Raw genomic sequence first — 22,383 nt, 5'->3', positions numbered from 1 at the left:
TTCCTGAAAAGGTGGTTGAAGCAGACTCCTCGAATGATTTTTTTAAGGCAGAGGTAGATAATTGCTAAGTGATCAGCCACGATCCTTTTGAATGGTGGAGCAGGCTTGGGGGGCTGAACAAGGTCTGGAAGGATCGACAGGGATAAAAAGGACAATAATTTTGAATCACTTCCTGATGGCTGCAATGAAGTTTCCAACCAATTTCCTACTCCTATTCTGATTTCTTATGGTCTTAATCTTTCACCATTGATTAGAAAACCTTATTAGAGTTAGGCAGGAATGTGGACTTAAGGTTGCAATCCGCTAAATCATGATTTTATTAAATGGCAGACAGGCTAAAGGGTCAAACTCCTGTTTAACTCTGAGATCTGATGTGTCCAAAATTCACATCCACTGGGTTCCTAATTGAATCTCATATCCAACTGAATGTAGAACAGGTTTGAATGGCTAAATGGCCTATTCGTGTTCCTATGACAACACAGAGTGGTAACTGTGAATAACAGGCCTGCCAAAGCTCCAAGCATCTCAGAGTGGATTTTCATCTACATTCTCCTCTATACTGCTCCATCCGAATCTTCATCTGATTTTTCTGCAGAAGAATTCATTTGCAACCAGGATGCTGGCAGAAAGGGCAGCTTTTCTCTCTCTGGCCAGTCTGCAGCCCGATGGTGACTCATTGTGTCCTATATTGGTTTCTGAACCTCCCACAGTGCAAGTATCTGAGCTGTTGTCTTTGTTTGTACAATGAAATAATGGCACCTGTCATTCTTCTTCGAATATCGAACAGCACAGTGCAAGGGTAGGCCCTTCGGCCCATCATTATTGTGCTGACCATGATGCGATTTAACTAATCCTATATGCCTGCACATGGCCCCTCTATTCCCTTCCTGGTCATGTGTCCGTCTAAATGTCTCTTAAATGTTGCTATCGTATCTGCTTCTACTATGCCCCCTGGCAGTGTGTTCCAGGCACCTACCACCCTCTGTCTAAAAACAAAACTTGCCTCGCACATCTCCTTTAAACTTTCCCCTTCTCACCTTAAGCCTATGCCCCCTAACATTTGACATTTCCACCCTGGGGTAAAAAAGAATCTGACTATGCATCCTATCCAAGTCTCCCATAATTTTATATACTTCTCTCAGGTCACCCCTCAGCCTCCTCCAGCAGAAACAATCCAAGTTTATCTAACCTCTCCTTATAGTGAATACACTCCACTCCAGGTAACATCCTTCTTCATCATCATTCTGCGTCTGCTGAGGTCGTCACTGGGGATACCCAGTTCCTGAAAGCAGTAGAGTAGGGTTAGAGTGTGGGAGCAAGTCACACCATCATTATTTGCCACTTGTTGCTACAACTCAGGATGGAGGGTGAATAAGAAGTTTTAAAAAGTAAGTTAGATGTCACACGACACCAGGTTGTAGTCCGACAGGTTTATTTGAAATCACAAGCTTTCGGAACGCTGCTCCATCAGGTAACGAAAGAGCAACTCTCCAAAAAATTGTAATCTCAAATAAACCTCTTGGACTACAACCTGGTGCTGTGTTACTTCTGTCTTTGTCCATCCCAGTCCAACATTGGCACCTCCCTGTCATGGCGCTTTAAAAAGAAAGACATAAGACCGTCACTTCCTGTCATGTGAGACAGTTTCTACTCCACCAGATGCATGGGTTGTGGTATCTCCAGCCTCATGGTGTGGAACACAATCTCTTTCAGAGGGCTTGTCAATGTTTTCCTCTCTCTGATATTATTGTCTATCCTCTCCAGCAATGGGAGGGCAGAGTTTTAGAGATGGCACGTGGTACTGTACCAGTGATTGCTCAATGACAACGCAGCCTGGATCAAGTGGTAGATAGTTACGAGTGAGGTGGACTGTGTGATTGTTAGGTGTGAGGCATGTATTCCATGGAGAACTACTGTCTGAATGATAGTACGACCGTAAAAAATAGGAATAGGAGTAGACTATTCGGTCCCATGAGCCTGCTCCACCATTCAGTAGGATCAAAACGGATCCAACACTTCTCATGTCCACTCTCCTGTCATTTTCCTATTCCTCTTCTGATCAAGAATCTGTCTTAGCCTTAAATATACACCGATTCTGCCCCCACAGCTCTCAGTGGCAAGGAATCCCAAGGACTCTCAACCCTGAGAGAAGAAATTCCTTCTCAACCCAGTCTTGAATTGGCACCTCTTTATTCTAAGATTATGTCCACTTGTCCTAGACTCTCCATGAGAGGAAACATCTTCTCAGCATTTACCTTTAAAAATCCTTAATGTTTCAATGAGATCACCTCTCATTCTTCTAAACACCAGTGAGTCCTAACCTGTTTCGCTCATGCTAATAAGATAATCCCTCCATACGAGGGATCATCCTAGTGTAACTAATTGAGCAATGTAAGGCCTTATTAGTGTGATGAACATCAGGCATACTGTGGGGATGCATTCATCCACTAGGTTAAATCATTGTATGTTTTATTCCTTCATTATTTCCAGGTCTCTGGCACCAAATCCAGGGCATTTGTCTCCCAAGAAACATGCTCCATTTCTTCTTGACCATCCCAATGTCCTTCCAGTGCTTCAAAATAAATTTCTATTTGTTATGATTTTCAGGTATGCAATCTCTCACTTTAATAAGGCAAAGAGCCTTTTTTATTTTAATAGGAACAGACTGCTTGAAACACGAGAGCACCAAAACACTTTGGCAAGCTCCCTTGTTTTTTTGCGGAAATCACAAAACACAAGGGAGTGAATGGGGCAGCAAAGGAATTTCTCTGTTCAGTGCTACTATTAGCCAAATGAAATGGACAGACGGAGATAAGTCCATATGTATTTCAGTAAGCAGAAGTGGATTGTGAACCCCCCCAAACCCAAATGTTGGGATAGAGCAAATTCTAGCCTGTTTCAGCTGAAAAGAAGCTTTAATTTTCCATGGATTGCAATGCAGTGTGTTTATCTGTAAATTTATTGAGGCTGTTTTCAGCTCTTATAAAAAAGTCAAGAGAGCATTTGATATTTTTTACTGCAATAATGGTTTGTCTTTTTTTTTTTAACATGTTGGCTTTAATAATATCTGTAAAGTAAACCAAAAATATTTTGAACAAAAATGAATCAAAAATCTTAATTCGAAAGTACAATTTGTGCAGAGTAAATCATTCAGGTACTGGAGTAAAAGCTACATATTTCTTCACGGGCTACTGTGGCAGACCAAATGCACAGTGAAGATTGCTCTAAATGCACAATGTTATTTGTTTAAGGTATCATGGAGTCACAGAGATATACAGCATGGAAACAGACCCTTTGGTCCAACTTGTCCATGCCGACAGGTATCCTATATAAATCGAGTCCCGATTGCTAGCATTTGGCCCATATCCCTCTACATCTTTCCTACTCATATACCCATCCAGATGCCTTTTAATTGTTGTAATCGTACCAGCCTCCACCACTTCCTTTTGCAGCTCATCCATTCATGTACCACCTTCAAAGATTGAAAAGAAATTATGTGGAGGACAAATTGTTATGTTTTTGTAGTGCTGCTGGGATCTGTGCATAGTTGGGAACAGGATATCTTGAAGCAATTGAAGAAATGTCGGCTGGTTTTTCATCAGCTGATGGGAGGCAGAAGTATTTGTAAAATGCTGGTGTGGGATATCGGGAGTGAAGTCCAACCTCTTTATGTCACTAGGGAGAGCTCCCCCTCAAGATGGGAACTGTGCAGTTTGGCTACTTTCTGCCTGGAGCCAGGTTACTCATTAATCTAATTAATTAACCTTCTGATGGCCATTCTACCAGGCTGCTGGCATTTTAGCAGAATTAGACTGGCCCTCTGCCACATAGGGACTTCTCCAGCATCTTAGTAGTTTAATTTGAATTGGGAGCTGGAATAGGCTACTTGAACCTTCCATCCTACTCTGTCATTCAATAACATCATGGATGATAGAATCTTAGAATTCCTACATTGTGGAAACAGGCCATTCAGCCCATTGAGTCCACACCAACTGTCCAAAGACCATCTCATCCAGACCCAACCCCCTACCCTTTCCCTCTAATCCTGCATTTCCCATGGCTAACCCACCTAATCTACACATCCCTGGACACTATGGGCAATTTAGCATGGCCAATCCACCTAACCTGCACATATTTGGAGGAAACCTGAGCACCCAGAGGAAACGCATGCAGACACCGGGAGAATGTGCAAACTCCACACAGTCACCCGAGGGTGGATGATCTGTTTAGTGTCCTGAAACCCACATACTCATCGCCCCCTAATAAATATTGATGACTTTGCCAATCAAGAGTTTTTCTACCTATACATTTAAGATATTCAATGACCCTACATCTAACTCCTCCTGAGGCAGAGCATTCCAAAATCTCTCAACCCTCTGAGGAAAATAGAAAATCCCCTCTTTCTTGATCTTAAAGGACAATCACTAATTTTTAAAACAGTGTCCACTAGTTTCAGACTCACCCATTGGAGGAATAACCCTTTCCACATTCACCTTGTAAAGACCATTCAGAATGTTTTATATTTCAATCAAAACACCTCTCACCTTTCTAGACTCCAGTGGGAAAAAGCCCAGTCTGTCCATTCTTCTCGATATCTGTTTAGTGAACCTCCTCCTTCACATTTAATTGAGTGTGACTAGAATTGCGCACCGTATTCAAGATGTGGTATCACTAATGCAGTGTATGATTGAAGCCTCCTTACTTTTATGTTGAATTTCTCTTCTAATACATGTCGTCATTCCATTAGCCACCTTAATCACTTGCTCTGTTTCCCAGGGTCCTTTCCTTTCTGAAGGCTCCATGGAACAAGGAGGAGCTAAATGTAGTAATAACCTCCAACGTGGTTCTGTATCACCACAAGAGTGTTCACTACCCGAGTTACCTGGACCTGCCTTACTGGCTGTAACAACAAAACGTGTCTCACTGGCCCTTTTGACATGGCTTCCACAAGAGGTCACCTTTTTCTTGCGAGCCAGTCCACTGTTTTTAATTGGTCACATCTGGTAAGGTGTTGCAATAATTCTGAGGATTGTAGAATCCCAAAAATGTGGAAGAAAGCCATTCGGCCCATTGAGTCCACACTGACCCTCCCACCAGAAACAACCCCTATCCTAAAACCCTGCATTTCCCATGGCTAATCCACCGAGCTTGCATGCTATGGGCAATCCACCTAACCTGCATGTTTTTAGACTGTGGAAGGAAACCCACAGAAAATGTGCAAATTACACACACAGCCACCCTAGGCTGGAATCGAACCTGGGTCCGTGGCACTGTGATGCAGTGGTACTAACCATGCCAGCCAGCCCAGGTGCCAGCCCTTGCCTATGCCTGTAAAAAGAGATCATTCAGCCCATGGTACCTGCAAATGCCTAAATCTGTTTCTCTCTGATGTCAGACACTGCTGTGTGAGCTGCAAAGTATTTCCAGCATTTTACGTTTTTATTTCAAACTTCCAGCGTCTATAGTACTTTTACGCTGCTGTGATCAGTTTTGCTTTCCATTTGGTTTATTTTTTTCCTGTGTGGTAGCATAATAGTAATTTATATTACAGGGCTGGTAAATCAGAGACCAGGACAGATGCATTGGAGCTATGATTTGATATCTCAGCATAGTAGACGGAGGAATTTATTTAAATAAAGCTGGAATAAAACTGCTTCCCTCAGTAATGAGGACCAAATTGTTGTAAAAATCCATTTAGTTCATAATTGTATTATAGGGAAGGGAATTGTTCAGTCTTTCCCTATGTGAGTCCAGTCTTTTAGCAATGTAGTTGACCCTTAACTGCCCTATGAAAAACCTTAGCGTAATGGGAGGAGTGTGCAAGTAATTAAGCCCCATTATTATTTTTAATCACCAAGAATGGTCAATTTGTTCATTACTATTATATGGAACAAAAGAGACTTCTTTTTCAAGAAACTTAAATTAATTTGTTTGTTAAGAAACAAACCCATTTAAAATAAGCGGCAAAATCAGTTATCAACTAAGATACAATGGTGTTAAACTACATCTCCCTAATTTCTCACATTCATTCATATGTAGATATAGCATGACAGCCCTGCAGAGCTATCACAAGAGTCATAGAGATGGACAGCATGGAAACAGACCCTTTGGCCCAACTTGTTCATGCTGACCAGATATCCTAAGTTAATCTAGTCCCATTTGCCAACATTTGGCCCATATCCCCCTAAACCATTGCTATTCATATACCCATCCAGATGCCTTTTAATTGTTGTAATTGTACCAGCCTCCACCACCACCTCTGGCATCTTATTGCACACACTCACTACCCAATCTGTGAAAAAATTGCCCCTTAATTCCCTTCTAAGACTTTCCCCTCTCACCTTAAATCTATGCCCTTTAGTTTTTTGGACTCCCTACCCTGGGGAAAAGACCTTCGTTATTCACCCTATCCATGCCTGTCATGATTTTATTACAAGGTCACCCCTCAGCCTCTGACCCTTCAGGGAAAATAGTCCCAGCCTATTCAGCCTCTCCCTAGAGCTCAAACTCTTCAACCCTGGCAACATCCTCGTAAATCTTTTTGAAACAAAAATGCACTAGAAAGAACGATGCCCCTGTAAGTCAAGGGTAAGAATTCAAAAGGTAGAACAGGGTTACCTTTCACAATTTCTTTGATTGCTTTTGATGACATCCAATTCCTGACAATTGCAGAACGCTGGAAAGTCCTCAGATTAGATTTCAAATGCAGATCCAACTACTGAAATGTTATTGGATTTTTCAAACAACTTCGCAAGGGCAAGATCTATTTAGCTCTTACTGACAGACAGAGAGCACTGCAAATTTTCCTCAATTTCCACACATGGGTATATGCTGAAAATGTACACTTAGGTCAGAGACTGTGGCTTGGCAATCTACAACATAGATCTAAGGTTCCTTCAAGTCTTATCAATATCCATCTTTTATCTCTCCTTTTAAAAGCTTAGCCGAGATGTTGAGTGCACCATAGTTAAGAGTTTTAGTGATGTGGTCACACCTAAGGTACAGGCAGCGAGTAGCTGGGTGACCACCAGGAAAGGCAAAGGGAATGGGCAGAGAGTGCAGGAATCACCTCTGGCCGCTCCCATCCGGTATAGCATTTTGGATACTGTTGGAGGGGATGGCCGTTCAGGGGAAAGCAGAAGTAGCCAGATCGGTAGCACTACGACTTGCTCTGGGGCACAACAGGAGAGGGTAAAGGACAGACAGGAGATTCTGTGGCCGCAAACAGGAATCCAGAATGGTGTACTGCCTCCCGGATGTCAGGACGTCTTGGACAGGCTGCAGAACTTTCTGAATGGGGAGCGTGAGCAGCCAGAAGTCATTGCCATTTGTGCCAACATGCACATAGGTAGGAATAGAATGAGATCCTGTGGAGTGTTTATAGAGAGCTAGGACAAAAGTTTAAAAACTAGGACCTCAATGGTGGTAAGCTCCAGATTACTTCCAGTGCCATGTGCTAGTGGGGGTAAGAACAGGAGGATATGGCATGGAATGCATGGCTAAAGAATTGGTGCAGGGGGCAGGGATTCGGATTCCTGCATCATTGGGATCTTTTCTGGGGCAGAATTAACCTGTTCAAGAGGAATGGGTTACACCTGATCTGGAGGGGGACCCAAATCCTGGCAGGCAGATTTGCTAGTGCTACAAGGAAGGTTTCAAACTAGATTGGCAGAGGGGTGGGATCCTCAACAGCAGGGAGGCAAGTGCGAGGCTGGAAGGAGACACAGTAAACAGAAATGGCAAGGTGAAGAGACAGGTCAGGCTGGAACATGACAAGGAGTGGAATACATCTATTTCAATACAAGAGGGCTGACAGGTAAGGCCGATGAGCTCACGGTGTGGATAGGTGTGTGGCACTGGGATATTATAGCCATTACAGAAACATGGCTAAGGGAAGGACAGGACTGGAAGCTTAATGTGCCAGGGTACAGGTGCTTTAGGTGGGACAGAGGTGGAGGAAATTGGGGAGGGGGAGTTGCATTTTAGTTTAAGGGGAGTAACATAGCAGTAGTCAGAGATGAAATAACTGAGGATTCACCCAAATGAGGCTTTGTGGTGGAGCGAAGAAATAAGAAGGGGATGGTGACATTGTTGGGGTTGTCCTACAGGCCCCTAAATAGTCAACGGGCATTAGAGGAACAAATATGCAGGGAGATTTGGGGAACTTGCAGGAGTAAGTGGGGGATTTTAATTTTTGTAACATAGACTGGACTGTCATAGTGTTAGATGGGGAGGAATTTGTTATGTGTGTTCAGGAAAGTTTCTTCAAGCAAAATTTAGAGGGTTCTACTCGGGAAGGAGCAAAACCCAACCTTCTCTTGGGAAATAGTGCAGGACAGGTAACTGAGGTGACAGTGGGTAAGCAGTTTGGGACCAGTGACCATAGTTCTATTAATTTTAAAATAGTTATGGAAAGGGACAAAACTAGTCCACAGGTTCGAGTCCTAAATTGGGGCAAGGCAAATTTTGATGGAATTAGACAGGAGCTTGCATGGGTTGATCAGAGTAGTTTGTTTGCAGGCAAAGGGACTTGCGGCAAGTAGGACCCCTTTAAAAGTGTGATAGCTAGAGTTCAAGGTCTATATGTTCCTGTGAGGGTGAAGGGCAAGGTTGGCAGGAGTAAGGAACCCTGGATGTCAAGAGATATTGAGGCTTTGACCGCAAAAAAAAAGGAGGTATGGCTCAGGTACAGGCAGCTGGGATCAAGGGAATCCCTGGAAGTATATAAGCAGTACAGGAGTTTACTGAAGAAAGAAATCAGGAGGATAAAAAGGAGGCACAAGATAGCTTTGGCTGAGAAGATTAGGGTGAATCCAAAATTATTCTTTAAGTATATTACAGAACAAAGAATAACTAGAGAAAGAATAGGACCCCTCAAGGACCAAAGTGGAGATGTATGTGTGGAACTGCAGGAGATGGGTGAGGTCCTCAATGACTATTTCTCCTCTGCATTTACTGTGGAGAAAGAAATGAAGACTTGGGAACTTGGGGAAGTTAGTGGAAGTATCTTGGAGACAGTCCATATCACAGTAGAGGAGGTGTTGGGTGTATTAGAAAGTATCAAGATGGATAAATCTCCTGGTGCTGACCAGATATATCCAAGAACCCTGCAAGAGGCTAGAGAAGAAAGTGCGGGGGCCCTGGCTGATATATTTGCATCATCGTTAGCCATGGGTCAGGACCTGGAAGACCGGAGGGTAGTGAATGTTGTGCCCTTATTCAAGAAGGGCTGCAAAGAAAAACCTGGGAGCTATAGACTAGTAAGCCTAACATCAGTGGCAGGTAAGTTACTTGAGAAGATTCTAAGGGATAAGATACACATGCATTTCGAAAGGCAGGGTTTGATTAGGAATAGTCAGCATGGCTTTGTGTGTGAGAGATCATGCCTCACAAATCAGCTAGAGTTCTTTGAGCTGACCAGGAAGGTTGATGAGGGCAGGGCGGTAGACGCAGTCTATATGGATTTCAGTAAGGCCTTTGATAAGGTTCTGCATGGTTGGCTGCTCTTGCATGGAATCCAGGGAGACCTAGCAAATTAGATACACAATTAGCTTGATGGTAGGAAGCAGAGGGTAATAATAGAAGCATGCTTGTCGGACTGGATGCCTATGAATAGCGGTGTGCCTCAGGGGTCAGTGCTGGGCCCATTGCTGTTTGTTATCTATATCAATGATTTTGGATGAGAATGTACAAGGCATGATTGGTAAGTTTGTGGATGACACTAAAATAGGTGGTATCGTGGACAATGAGGAAGGTTATCAGAAATTGCAGCAGGATCTTGAACAGCTGGGAAGTGGGCTGAGAAATGGCAAATGGAGTTTAATATAGATAACTGTTAGGTGTTGCATTTTGGAAAGTCAAATCAAGTTAGGAGTTTCATGGTGAATGGTAGGGCCTTAAGGAGTGTAGTGGAACAGAGGGACCTTGGAGTTCAGGTACATTGTTCCTGAAAAGTGGAGTCACAGGTAGACAGGGCAGTGAAGAAGCCTTTTGGCACACTGGCCTTCATCAGTCAGGGAGAGAAGAAGTTGGGAAATTATGTTGCAGTTGTACGGGATATTGGTAAGGCTGCACTTGGAGCAGTGTGTTCAGTTCTGGTCACCATGCTATAGGAACAATGTTATTAAACTGGAAAGAGTTCAGAAGAAATTTTCAAGGATGTTGCCAGGACTCAATGGACTGAGTTATATGGAGAGGTTGGACATGCTAGGATATTTTTCTTTAGAGCATAGGAGACCCACTCAGATGCATGAGTAAGGTGAATGTATTCTGTCTTTTTCTCAGTGTTCGGGAATCAAAGACATCAGTTTAAGGTAAGAGGGGAAAGATTACATGGGAACCAGAGGGACAACAGTTTTACACAGAGGGTGGTACGCAAATGGAAAAATCTGCCAGTGGAAGTGGTTGAGGTGGGTACATCAACAACATTTAAGAGGCATTTGGAAGAATACACAGATAGGAAATGTTAGAAGGATATGGGACAAGTGCAGGGAAATGGGTTTAGCGTGGATTGACATTTTCGTTGGCATAGACCAGTCTGTACCAAAGGGTCTGTCTCGACGCTGTAGGACTCTATGACTCTATGAGTCCATATGCCTGTGAATAACGGGTAACCACCTTCTTTTTGACCGTTTTTAACTTTTTGTTTCCAATTAATCACATCGTAAATCTCTTTTCACTTGGTATGTTCAAGCAGATCCATATTCCGGTTTCTGAACACTCAATAAATTTATGCATTTGTAACAAAAGTTACTCGTATCAAACTGCTACAGCAAAACTGAATAAGGATAAAACTGGATGAGTCACCTAGCATTGGCTCAGGCAACAGACATGAGAAGGACACATTAGTCAATTCTGCAATGTCTTCTGCAATTGGGAGAGCTGTCCCACAAACTAGTTCATTAATAATCTGACACAATCAAAGTCATGCCCTTTACAAGCAATACCCTGGACTCCCCCGTCATCAACCCATGGACATGTCCTATCCACTGGGTCAGCAGACTCACTAGAGATGGAGCACAGTGGTTACAAAATTTGGAGGAAACTTCCCTTCCTCGAGACAGACTCTTTGAAGTTTCATGGCTTCAGTAAAACATGGGAAAGAACGTTCTCTGCTGATTTCCACCACCACCTGCAGCTCCTGAATATTACCTGAAAGAAGCATTGAGGGCTGTAAGAACACCAATGTATTCTGAATGGGGACTTTAATATCCATCATGTTGTTGCTTGACTGTTTTCGTGGGACAACTAACTCTCCCAATTTTGACAGGCAGCAAAGGAAGTACTATCTGTCACCTCAAAGCCTAGAATATCTCTCCATCTGTCAATTCCAACAAGCTACTAGTTCAAGGAAAAGTGTTGGAGAGCATGCCAGAAACTATTTTCTCTGCAATTGAGGTACCAGCATGGTGGCACCAGAAGACAGGACTACGTGCATTCTGAACAGCACAAATATCCCTCGATAGACAAAGCTAAGTGATATCACAGTCAATGGATCAAATCCATTCACCTCTGCAGTCCTGCCACATCCATAAATGGTGCTGGAGGGTAAACAACGAACAGGAGGGTGAGCTTCATCAACAACTACATCCCTGATGATGGAGGGACCCGATATGTCAATGAAAAAGACAATTTTGCAGTCATCTCTGGTTGGAAGTGCTAAGCGGATCTACACAAGAATTCCTTACCATTCTGAAATGCCAGCTTTCAGCCAATTTGTTTCACTCCAAGAGATACCACAAAATAACTGTGGTATACACTGGAGACAACAAAGGTTATTGCCCCTCACAACATCCTGGCTATAGTGCATTAAGACTGGGGTCTGGAACTTACCATGCCCCTTTTCTAGATGTTCCAGTATGACAAGAAATTTAGCATCAACCCGACAATATGGAAAACTTCTTAGGGATGCTGTTCATAAAAAAGCAGCAATCTGGTCAATTACCACCCTCCACGTACTGGTATTTTTCATGAAATAGAATACTTAGATTTTAACAGGCGCAGTAAGATGTATCTGGTGGAAGTCTGTTTCCCTTCCTTCTCTCTGGTAAAGCATATAAACCTTCCCTACACATCAGGGGCTAAATATTACAGCCAAGAATCGATTAGTTCAGTTGGCTGGATGGCTGCTTTACAATACAGAGTGATGCCAATAAAGTTGGGTTCAATTCCTGCACTGCCTGAGGTTACCATGAATGATCCTTCTGCTTAACCTTTCCTTCCCCCTGAGGCATGGTGACCCTCAGGTTAAATCACCATCAGTTGTCTATCTTGCTCACTAATGAGAAAGCTGCCCTCTGGAACTATGGAACCTTTACCTTTATAGCTGAAGAGAATGGTGTTATCAGGGGTCTGACATTGAGGTTTTCTGGAAGAGGTATCTGAGTTGATATTCCTGAGCCAAAAAGATAGTGTTTTGTACCCTTTAACTCCTGTCAGATATTTGTCTCATTAACAAATGGCACCCAGGAAGGGGGGTGAGCTAAAAGATCATTTTGAGCTAAAGTGATAGAAGGAGGTAAGTGATACTTTGGCTGCATATGTTTTGGGCAATTAGTCAGAAAGAATCAAACAGGTGATTGATACAGGATTTTAGAAAAAAGATAATGGAAGATTAGAGGCCAGTGAAGAAGATCAGAGGAAGAGCCTCCTAACAGTTTATCGAGAAAGTAAATGAGATACATGATCAAATAGTCTTTTCTTGGTTGTCTTAGATAATAAAAGTTATTGTTTTACATAATGGTTCTGGCAGTATTAAACTCCATCCAATCTAATGATGTTATACAGGTGTGGGTGAAATTTGGAGGATAGCTCTGGATTTCAAAGAAGATTAAATATTGAATAGTCTTACTAACTATGTTGAATAATCTCACCAGTAATTCATTGATACTCAGTAAATACATTTTAAAACAAGTGCCTCTTCTTGTTCCTCTACCATTGATTCTGGACCTAATGGATTCAAGTAGCATCAGCTTGAAATGGACTGGGGAATGTCCTGCTGATTAACACCCAAGTTCCCACCCACACCCCCGCACCATGCCCCCCCAACCTCCCAACTCCCACCAGTGAATCAGTACTCCTCCCTGCATCCAGTGGCTTGGATTATGTGCCAAGGAACTTCAGTCTCTATGTTGCAAACTCCACTGCCTGCTGCTTCTGGTATTGCTCCTTCCTGCCAAACGCCATTACACATCACTCTGTGTTTCCTGTCACCCTTCACCCTCAAACCTTTCCCTGTTTCTGCAGGCCTGGCAAGAAATGGGGAGTAGCATTGAAGAGACCGGGAATGTGTGATCAGGTGACAATCCCTTGATGATTCTCACTCCTCAGAAGTGTATTAAAGATCTACTTGAGCTATTTTCCTAATCAAGGACACAGCTCTCACAGATATGAATTTGTTCTGCTAAAAATGCCTTTACTTGCAGTTACCTGATTACCATTGGAATCTGCATTGTTAAAGTTTAAACCTTCGAAATGCATGCATTAAACTTCTGGTATGTTCTTATTCCAGAAAATAACATTTTACTGTTTCCTGAAATAAATGTTTAAAGATGAACATCTGGCAAAATGTTTGGTTTGCAAAGACTAAACCAGACCCATTTTTGAGCAAAAAAAATTGTTGTGACAAGAAAGCTCTTGAAATTTCTGACAAGAGTTAATGTACAGTGAAATCCTTATTCATGTAATTAAGCAGGATGGACAGACAAATTGCATAAATCCAGGCTTGAGTGTGCTGTTATAAGATTCTGTATACAAATAGTGCCTCTTGTTAACGAGATTTATTGAAGAGACAAATGGAAAAATAGCTGTCTTATTCAAACAGTTGTGGTTGCTTTAGAGATACATTTCATATTTGGATCAAATTCTTGATTAATAAATATGGGAGCTTTGAACAAAAATGTGTAATTTTTCTTTTACTTTGTCAGTCAATTACTGTGACCCTTTGAGTTGTGTCCAATTTTTTGTTTTTGGTCGAAAATGATTTCCCTTTTTACAAGATATGTTATCACTGCCTAGTTGCCTTGAACTTCTCCAAGTGTCCTGCTATAACTTCTTTACTATCAGCTTCTAACTTCTTCTTCATGAAGGATGTGAAGCTTGCTTGCCTGCAGTTTCCAGCTTTCTGTCTCTTTCTCTCCCTAAATGAATAAACAAGTTAAATTTGCTATCTTCCATACTAATGGAATTGCCAATGTTGAAGGAGTTTTAGAAAATTAAAAAATACTCTATGGAACACCATTGAGTTTTGCTGCATAGTGTCATGAATGAATGTGCCATCTGTTGTCAAGTTCACTTATGCAGACAATGCAGATATCTTTTCTCAAGCAGGTTTAATACCTGAAAATATGGTGTGACTACGAGAAATTAGTAAGTTTAAAGATAGTGCCTACAGCATTAGTATGTAGCAATGTGGGTGGCAATGGCCTAGTGGTGTTATTGCTAGACTTTTCTGGTCAGCATAGACATGGTGGACTGAAAGGCCTGTTTCTATTCTGTATAACTCTATGACTATTAATCCAGAGACCTAGGTAATATTTTGGGGACCTAGGTTCGAATGTTGCCATGGCAGCTGGTGGAATTTGAATTCAATTCAAAATTTGGAATTAAGAATTTAATGATGACCATCAATTCTCAGGAAACTCTGCTCCTATGATGCTGCTTGGCCTGCTGTGTTCATCCAGCCCTGCACCTTGTTGTCTCGGATTCTCCAGCATCTGCAGTTCCTACTATCTCTACTTAATGTCACTGATGTTCTCACCTGGTTTGGCCTACATGTGACTCCAGACCCACAGGAATGTAGTTGACTCTTAAATGGCCTCTGGGTAATTGAGGATGAGCAATAAATGCTGTTCTAGCCAGCAATGCCCACATCCCATGAATGAATGAGACTATCTGAATCGTTAAATGATTGCCTGACTCTGTAGGCAGAATTTGATTCTGTATGAAGGAGGAGGCCAAGTAGTGGCTACTTGAGGGGAGGCATAGAATATGGAGGGAAGGAGGCCCCAGTGCCTTCCTGATTCTTGTGATTCAGTCAGGGATGGAGATGGTCGGATATCTGCTTAGCAGCCATAAAATGCTTTCAAGTATTCCTCCTTTTTATGTAGTTCCTCAGGATTCCAGCTATGGCTTTGCTCACATCTTATACAGATCAATCATGACCACCTTACTTTTGTATACAATGCCTCAATTAATAACAGCAAGTATCCTATTGCCTTCTTAATCAACTTATCTACCTACCTTCTGCCATTAAAGATCTTTGAGCATGCACACTAAGGTCCTTACGATACTGTATAGTTCCTAGAGTCCTGCCATTTTCCATTTGGCATTTGTCTAAGTACCTATGATCTATATGTCCTTGTTTGCTATGGTCTGCCTGCACTGCTCACAAAACAAAGCTTTTCACTGTGCTTAGGTACACGTGACTACAATAAACAAAATCAAATCCAAATCAAAAGATAAAAACCAAAAGAACTGCGTTGCTGTAAATCAGGAACAAAGTTGCTGGAAAAGCTCAGCAGGTCTGGCAGCATCTGTGAAGAAAAAAATCAGGGTTAACGTTTCGGGTCCAGTGACCCTTCCTCAGAACTGCCCAGAAGGTGCTGCCAAACCTGCTGAGCCAAATCAAAAGATGATGAGCATTTCCTCAATGGTTTGTTAAAGGCCTTTGTGAACTGTTTCTGATATTCTTGCTTAGATGTGTCCAGTTCAGGTCGCCACACTACCAGAAAGATGTGGAAGCTTTAGAAAGGTAAAACAGGGACGTTGTCTGGTTTGAAGGGCGTTAGCTGTGAGGGGAAATTAGACAAACTCGGTTTGTTTTCACTTGAATGTCAAAAGCTGACCTCACAGAAACTTCACAAAATTATGTGAGCCATGGATAGAATGGATAGTCAGGGTCTTTATCCCAGAGTAGAATGTCAATTACCAGGGGACATAGATTTAAGCTAAAAGGGTGAAAATTTGAAGGAGATGTGAGAAGCAACATTTTTACACAGAGGGTGGTATGTGCCTGGAATGTGCTGCTGGAGGAGTTGGTAAAATCAGATGCATAGAAATGTTTAAGAGAAATGTTGACAGATATATGATTAGGCAGGAAATAGAACGATACAAATAGCATTAAGGTAATAACGTTTTAGTTTAGAAAGGCATCATGCGTTGGCACAGGCTTGATAGGCCGAAGGGCATGTTTCAGTGCTGTACTGTTCTTTACTGAAAACAACAAATGCTGGAGGTCACAGTGGGTCAGGCAGCATCCATGGAGAGAGAGCAAGCTAATGTTTTGAGTCTAGATGACTCTTCATCAGAGATGGTCTCTGAGAGTCATCTAGACTCAAAATGTTAGTTTGCTGTCTCTCTATGGATACCGTCTGACCCGCTGTGACCTCCAGCTTTTGTTGTTTTCAGTACAGATTCCAGCATCTGCAGTAATTTGCCCCCACACTGTACTGTCCTTTGTTCTTTGTGTAACTGAAAGCATTTCACTTTGTTGCTTTTTTCTAGAGTGAAGTTGTTATCTGCCTCAAATGCATTTTATTCACAATGCACTGTATGGTTAAACTTCTTAAGCTAAAAAAAGCTTGAATTTGATTTTTCTTTTCTTTTTCTCCTTCCAGAAGTACATCAAGTAGATATGGACAGCAAATTAATACTCAGCAAGTACCAGGAACATCACGGACTGTGAAACACCTATCGAATGGAAATGGACAGCTAACCTCGAATGCGTTATTTAATGGCAATGGGCAGGCACGGGTTCAGAACCGTTTTACAACAAATGGACAAACACTAGTTGAAAATGAACATGCGTTGCTACGAGGTGAGTGATGAAAGTATTTGTTTCAAATCTCAGAATTGTTCCTTTTTTTTCTTAAGGACATAAAAATTTAGTAAACTGCCCATAGTTATTTCCTTGCAAGTTTTGTCTCTACTTCCTTCACAATCTTGACCAGTTGAAATGCTGGACATTCATGCTGATACCATTGATTCTGAAACTCAACAATTATTGGGCCGAGGACGAAGCATGTGTCCTGCTCCTGAAGTTTGTTATTTCTCCTTTTCAAGATTCCACTTTCTAACTGTCCAATTACTTGTAGTAAATTAAGACATTGTGCAAAATTTAATGTCATCCCCCAGGATGGGTTTGGGGGGGCGGTGGCATAGGTGTTTTTAATCGGGTTAAAGTGCATGGGATGGTGATCAAGCTGCCTTCCCTCCTCTGCTTTGGCTCAATCTGAGGTGGACAAGTCATCGATTGGCTTGCTGCCCCAATACCAGTTGAGACCCTTAAGTGAGCCTCCTTGTGTAGGTGATGTCAGGGCTAACAGGAGAAACAGTATTGAGCTGTCTTCTGTGGGAGGGAGGGGGCTGAGGTCAGAGACATCAGATTCTGTGACATAGCTGCAAGGCAGGGCTGCTACCCTTTTGTAAATGTCACCCCTCAAATATGTCACATCTCAGACATCCAGAGTCATAGCTGCCTTTAATCCATCGTTAGGCTTCTGACACAGTGGTGGTCCCCTGTATTGTGAAGGAGGAAACACTCGTGTTCTGGAGAGATAACTTGCTACCATCATTAATTGTGTTTCTGGTGGTTGGGTTTCTGTTGAACCTGCTAGTCCAGCTTTAGGGAAAAATACTCACAGATCGGAATGCATCAGAGAACTGATTCACCATGTGTCTTTCTAGACGTACTCACTCCTACTTCTCAAGCTGCCTCTTTGGCTAAGAAATATTTCAGACCTACATGTCTAAAACCTGGTGGCATTAAACATTCATCAGTTACAGTAAAGTCTACATGTTATCTCCCAGAATCCTGTTATTCCTGTCTACTGATACATTCTTAAGCACGAGTTGAATTTTATTATACATTAGGATATGAGCTTCATATGGCCTATTTCAGTCAGTGGAATTATATCAATAAAACAGCTGACTAATATCCCAAAAATTCAAGAGCGTCAGGGGGCAGAGCTGGGTATGGTGGCCATCACCAAGGAAAAGGTGCTAGTAAAACTGATTGGCCTGAATGTGGACAAATCACCTGGACCAGATGGACTACACCCCAGAGTTCTAAAGGCGATAACTGAAGAGATAGTGGAAGCGTTAGTGGTGATCTTTCAGGAATCGCTAGAGTCAGGGAGGGTCCCAGAGGACTGGAAAATCGCTAACGTGACACCCTGTTTAGAAAGGGAGTAAGGCAAAAGATGGAGAATTACAGGCAGATTAGCCTAGCCACGGTCATGGGTAAGATTTTGGAGGCCCTTGTAAAGGATGAGATTGCTGAATATTTGGAAGTGTATGGTAAAGTAGGGCAAAGTCAGCATGGTTTTCATCAAGGGGAGGTCATGCCTGACAAATTTGCTGGAATTCTTTGAGGAAGTAATGAGCAGGGTAGACCAAGGAGAACCAATGGATGTTATCTAACTGGACTTCAAAAAGGCCTTTGATAAGGTGCCACACAGGAGGCTGCTGATTAAGATAAAGGCCCATGGTGTTAGAGGCAATGTGCTAGCATGGATAGAAGATTGGCTGTCTGGCAGAAAGCAGAGAGTGCGGATAAAGGGGTCTTTCTCAGGATGGCAGCTGGTGACAAGTGGTGTTCCACAAGGGTCAGTGCTGGGACCACAACTTTCCACTTTGTACATTAATGATCTCGATGAAGGAACTGTGGGCATTCTGGTTAAGTTTGCAGATGATACAAAGATAGGTGGAGGGATAGGTAGTATTGAGGAGGTGGGGAGGCTGCAGAAGGACTTGGACAGGTTAGGAGAGTGGGCACAGAAGTGGCAGATGGAGTACAACATGGGAAAGTGTGAGGTCATGCACTTTGGTAAGAAGAATAAAAGCATGGACTATTTTCTAAATGGGGAGAAAATTCAGGAGTCAGATGTGCAAAGTGACTTGGGAATTCTAGTCCAGGATTTTCTCCAGGTAAACTTGCAGGTTGAGTCAGTAGTCAGGAAGGCAAATGCAATGTTGGCATTTATTTTGAGAAGACTTGAATATAAAAAAAGGGATGTACTACTGAGGCTTTATAAGACTCTGGTCAGGCCACATTTGGAGTATTGCGTGCAGTTTTGGGCCCCATATCTCAGGAAGGATGTACTAGCCCTGGACGAGGTTCAGAGGATGTTCACGAGAATGATCCCAGGAATGGAAAGCTTAACATATGAGGAACGTTTGAGGACTCTGGGACTATACTCATTGGAGTTTAGAAGGATGAGGGGGGATTTAGTTGAAATTTTCAGAATACTGAATGGCCTGGACAGAGTGGATGTTGGGAAGATGCTTCCATTGGAAGGAGAGTCTCGGACCCAAGGGCACAGCCTTAGAGTAAAGGGAAGGCTTTTTAGAACGGAAATAAGGAGAAACTTCTTCAGCCAGAGAGTGGTGAATCTCTGGAATTCACTGCCACAGAAGGCTGTGGAAGCCAGGTCATTGAGTACATTTAAGACTGAGATAGATAGGTTCTTGATTATCAAGGGGATCAAGGGTTATGGGGAGAAAGCAGGTGAATGGGGTTGAGGAACTTATCGGCCATGATTGAATGGCGGAGTAGACTCGGTGGGCCGAATGGCCTAATTTCTGCTCCTATGTCTTATGGTCTAATGGTCTTATGAACTAAACTGGAAAAAAAAAGTTAAAGTTTTACAGGGGAGTGATGACCTAATGGTATTATCACTGGACCGTTAAAAACCAGGCAAGGCTCTGGAGACCTGGGTTTGAATCCCGCCATGGCAGGTGGTGGAATTTGAATTCAATAAAAATCTGGAATTGGGATTTGAATGATGACCGTGAATCCATTGCCAATTGTTAGGGTGGCTCAGTGGCTCAGTGGCTCAGTGGCTAGTGGTTAGTGGTTAGTGCTGCTGCCTCACATTGCCAAGGACCCAGGTTCAACTCCACGCTCAGGCAACTGGCTGTGTGGAGTTTGCATCTTCTCGTCTGCATGGGTTTCCTCCGTGTGCTCCAGTTTCCTCTCACAGTCCAAAGATGTGCAGGCTAGGTGGATTGGCCATGCTAGATTGCCGATAATGTCCCAGGATGTGTAGACAAAATGGGTTATAGGGAGACGGGTCTGTGAGGGATATCTGAGAGTCAGTGTTGACTTGTTGGGGCGAAGGGCCTGTTTTCACACTGTGGGGATTCTATGTCTATGTTTTGAATCCTATATGATTCTTCATTAGTTTTGAAAAGTTATAGAGTCATACAGCATGGAAACAGACCCTTCGGTCCAAACAGTCCATGCAGATCATAATCCCAAACTAAACTAGTCCCACCTGCCTGCACTTGACCCTTATCCCTCCAAACATTTCTGATTCATGAACTTATCCAAATGCCTTTTAAACATTGTAACTGTACCCGATCCCCCACTTCCTCTGGGAGTTCATTCCACACATATACCAGTCTCTGTGTAAAAAGAAAATTGCCCCTCATGTCTTTTTTAAATCTTTCTCCCCCCACCTTAAAAATCCCCCAACCTAGGGAAAAGACACCTGCTATTCACCTTAACTATACCTATCAGGATTTTATAAACCTGTGGAATATCACTTCTCAATCTCCTACGGTCCAGTGAAATAAGTCCCAGCGTCTCTATGTAACTCAAACGCTCCCTTCCCAGAAGCATCCTGATAAATCTCTTCTGAAGAAGAGTCATACTGGACTCGGCACATTAACTCTGTTTCTCTCTCTACAGATGCTACCAGACCTGCTGAGTTTCTCTAGCATTCTGTGTTTGTTTCAAATTTCCAGCGTTCATAGTATTTCACTTTTTTATTGACTAAACAGGTTACCTGTCAGTTTCATGTGCGGTACTGTTCTCAACTCTTTGTAATTTTTGTTCGTTATTTTAAAATATAGTCTGCAATAATGCTCTTAAATTCAAATATTAGTTTGGCTCATTATATTATATTGTGATTTTTATGAACATACTGTCACTGGGTGACACTTTTCAACAATTATTTTGATTCCTATTTCTCTTAGAATAAGATGACTATTAATCTGGAAATTATTTAAATGCATATTGATTACACCCCACAATGGACTCCATGTGTTTTCTTGTTGATGTTGTATTTATTCACTGTGCTTTTTCAAACAAGCACTTCTGAGCTTCCATTCCATTTGTTCCATGATATCTATTATGAAAACTGAGACTGACTTATTTTTGAGAAGCTTGAATTTCTATTTTTCGTTTTAAAACAGATGTTTCTGTCTGTATTTATAACTTCTTATAACTGACACTGGAGGAATGCACTGTCTCGGTCCAGTTCCTGTGTCTTTGAAACTGATTTTAAAATGTCATTGCTCCAGAAATACTGACAAGTTAATCGCTAAACCTCCTCATATACATACAGACAAAAATCTACATGTCACTAGTTCAAATTGCAAATTCTAAAATAAATCATGTTAAAAGAATATATAAATCACAGCCCATGCATCGCATTATTGTAAACAGAGGTGACAGCAATAAACCCATTGAGATAAAGAATAGGTGCTTTTTTTTTAATCAAAATAGCTTTGGCAAAGAAATCGAAAACTTTTGTGATGATATGTTATCTGAATACATAGGTCACTATAAACTTGATATAGATCCCATGCAGTCCATCCAGCCTTTGATGCCATCAACTACTTTCTACATAACAACTAATTTGCACAAAATCTGATTTTCTCAATAGAGTTCCAACATTTCCAGCATTCTGGAGCAATTATGATTTTTGTGTTCATATTTCTTTAGTTATTTTTCTAAATTGTTATTTCTTGGAGGAACAAATCTGCCCACCAGCAAAGGAGCAATAACAATTGTAGTCATGCCAACTATTTGCAAAATACAGAAATAAGGCCTTGATTATCCAGAGACATTAAGTTTGACTTCTCCTTTTAATTTATCAGAATTTATCAGTTGATCAGAAATCATAGAATCCCTACAGTGTGGAAGCAGGCCATTCAGTCTAGGGAGTCCACATCAGCCGTCTGAAGAGATCCCACCCAGACCCGCCCTATGACTGTAACCCTGCTTTTTCCATGACCAATCCACCTAACTGCACATCTTTGGACTGTGGGAGAAAACCGGAGCACCCGGAACAGAAACATGCAGACATGGGGAGAATGTGTAAACAGTCCCCCAAGGCTGGAGTTAAATCTGGAACCTTTGTGCTGTGAGGCAGCGGTGCTAACCATGATCCACTGTACTGCCCCAATAGCAAGTACAGTGGCATATTCTGGGGAATCTTTATTTTTAATTTGCATTAGACAAGTTATGTTGAACTTGGAATCTCTGCTGAGGTCTTTAATTAATCCACTGACAGCCGTTGATTTGACCGTTTGTCAATGTGCTGCCTTACTCACCATTTCACATGCCCTGGATTTCAATCCTCACTCACACTTTGG

General features: G+C 42.1%; 2 protein-coding genes across 2 annotated transcripts in view; both read left to right on the top strand.

Moving 5' to 3' along the window:
* Positions 1-15,755, top strand: part of LOC125483702 (latent-transforming growth factor beta-binding protein 1-like) — a 119,522-nt gene extending 103,767 nt beyond the window's left edge. Inside the window, exons 3-4 of the mRNA XM_048600035.1 lie at positions 10,285-10,313; positions 15,698-15,755. Coding sequence (XP_048455992.1) covers positions 10,285-10,313; positions 15,698-15,755 — 87 coding nt within the window. The remainder of the gene's footprint in view (positions 1-10,284; positions 10,314-15,697) is intronic.
* Positions 15,756-15,917: 162 nt separating this feature from the next.
* The window catches only part of LOC109934543 (latent-transforming growth factor beta-binding protein 2-like), a 312,512-nt gene continuing 306,046 nt past the window's right edge, over positions 15,918-22,383 (top strand). Inside the window, exons 1-2 of the mRNA XM_048600033.1 lie at positions 15,918-15,955; positions 16,617-16,816. Of these exons, the coding sequence (XP_048455990.1) occupies positions 15,918-15,955; positions 16,617-16,816 (238 nt within the window). The remainder of the gene's footprint in view (positions 15,956-16,616; positions 16,817-22,383) is intronic.

Source organism: Rhincodon typus, chromosome 8 (assembly GCF_021869965.1).
Source record: "Rhincodon typus isolate 14 chromosome 8, sRhiTyp1.1, whole genome shotgun sequence".
In the NCBI taxonomy this organism is placed as follows: Eukaryota; Metazoa; Chordata; class Chondrichthyes; order Orectolobiformes; family Rhincodontidae; genus Rhincodon; species Rhincodon typus.
Note: the sequence above shows the minus strand (reverse complement) of the source record. Positions and strands in the feature narration are given on the sequence as shown.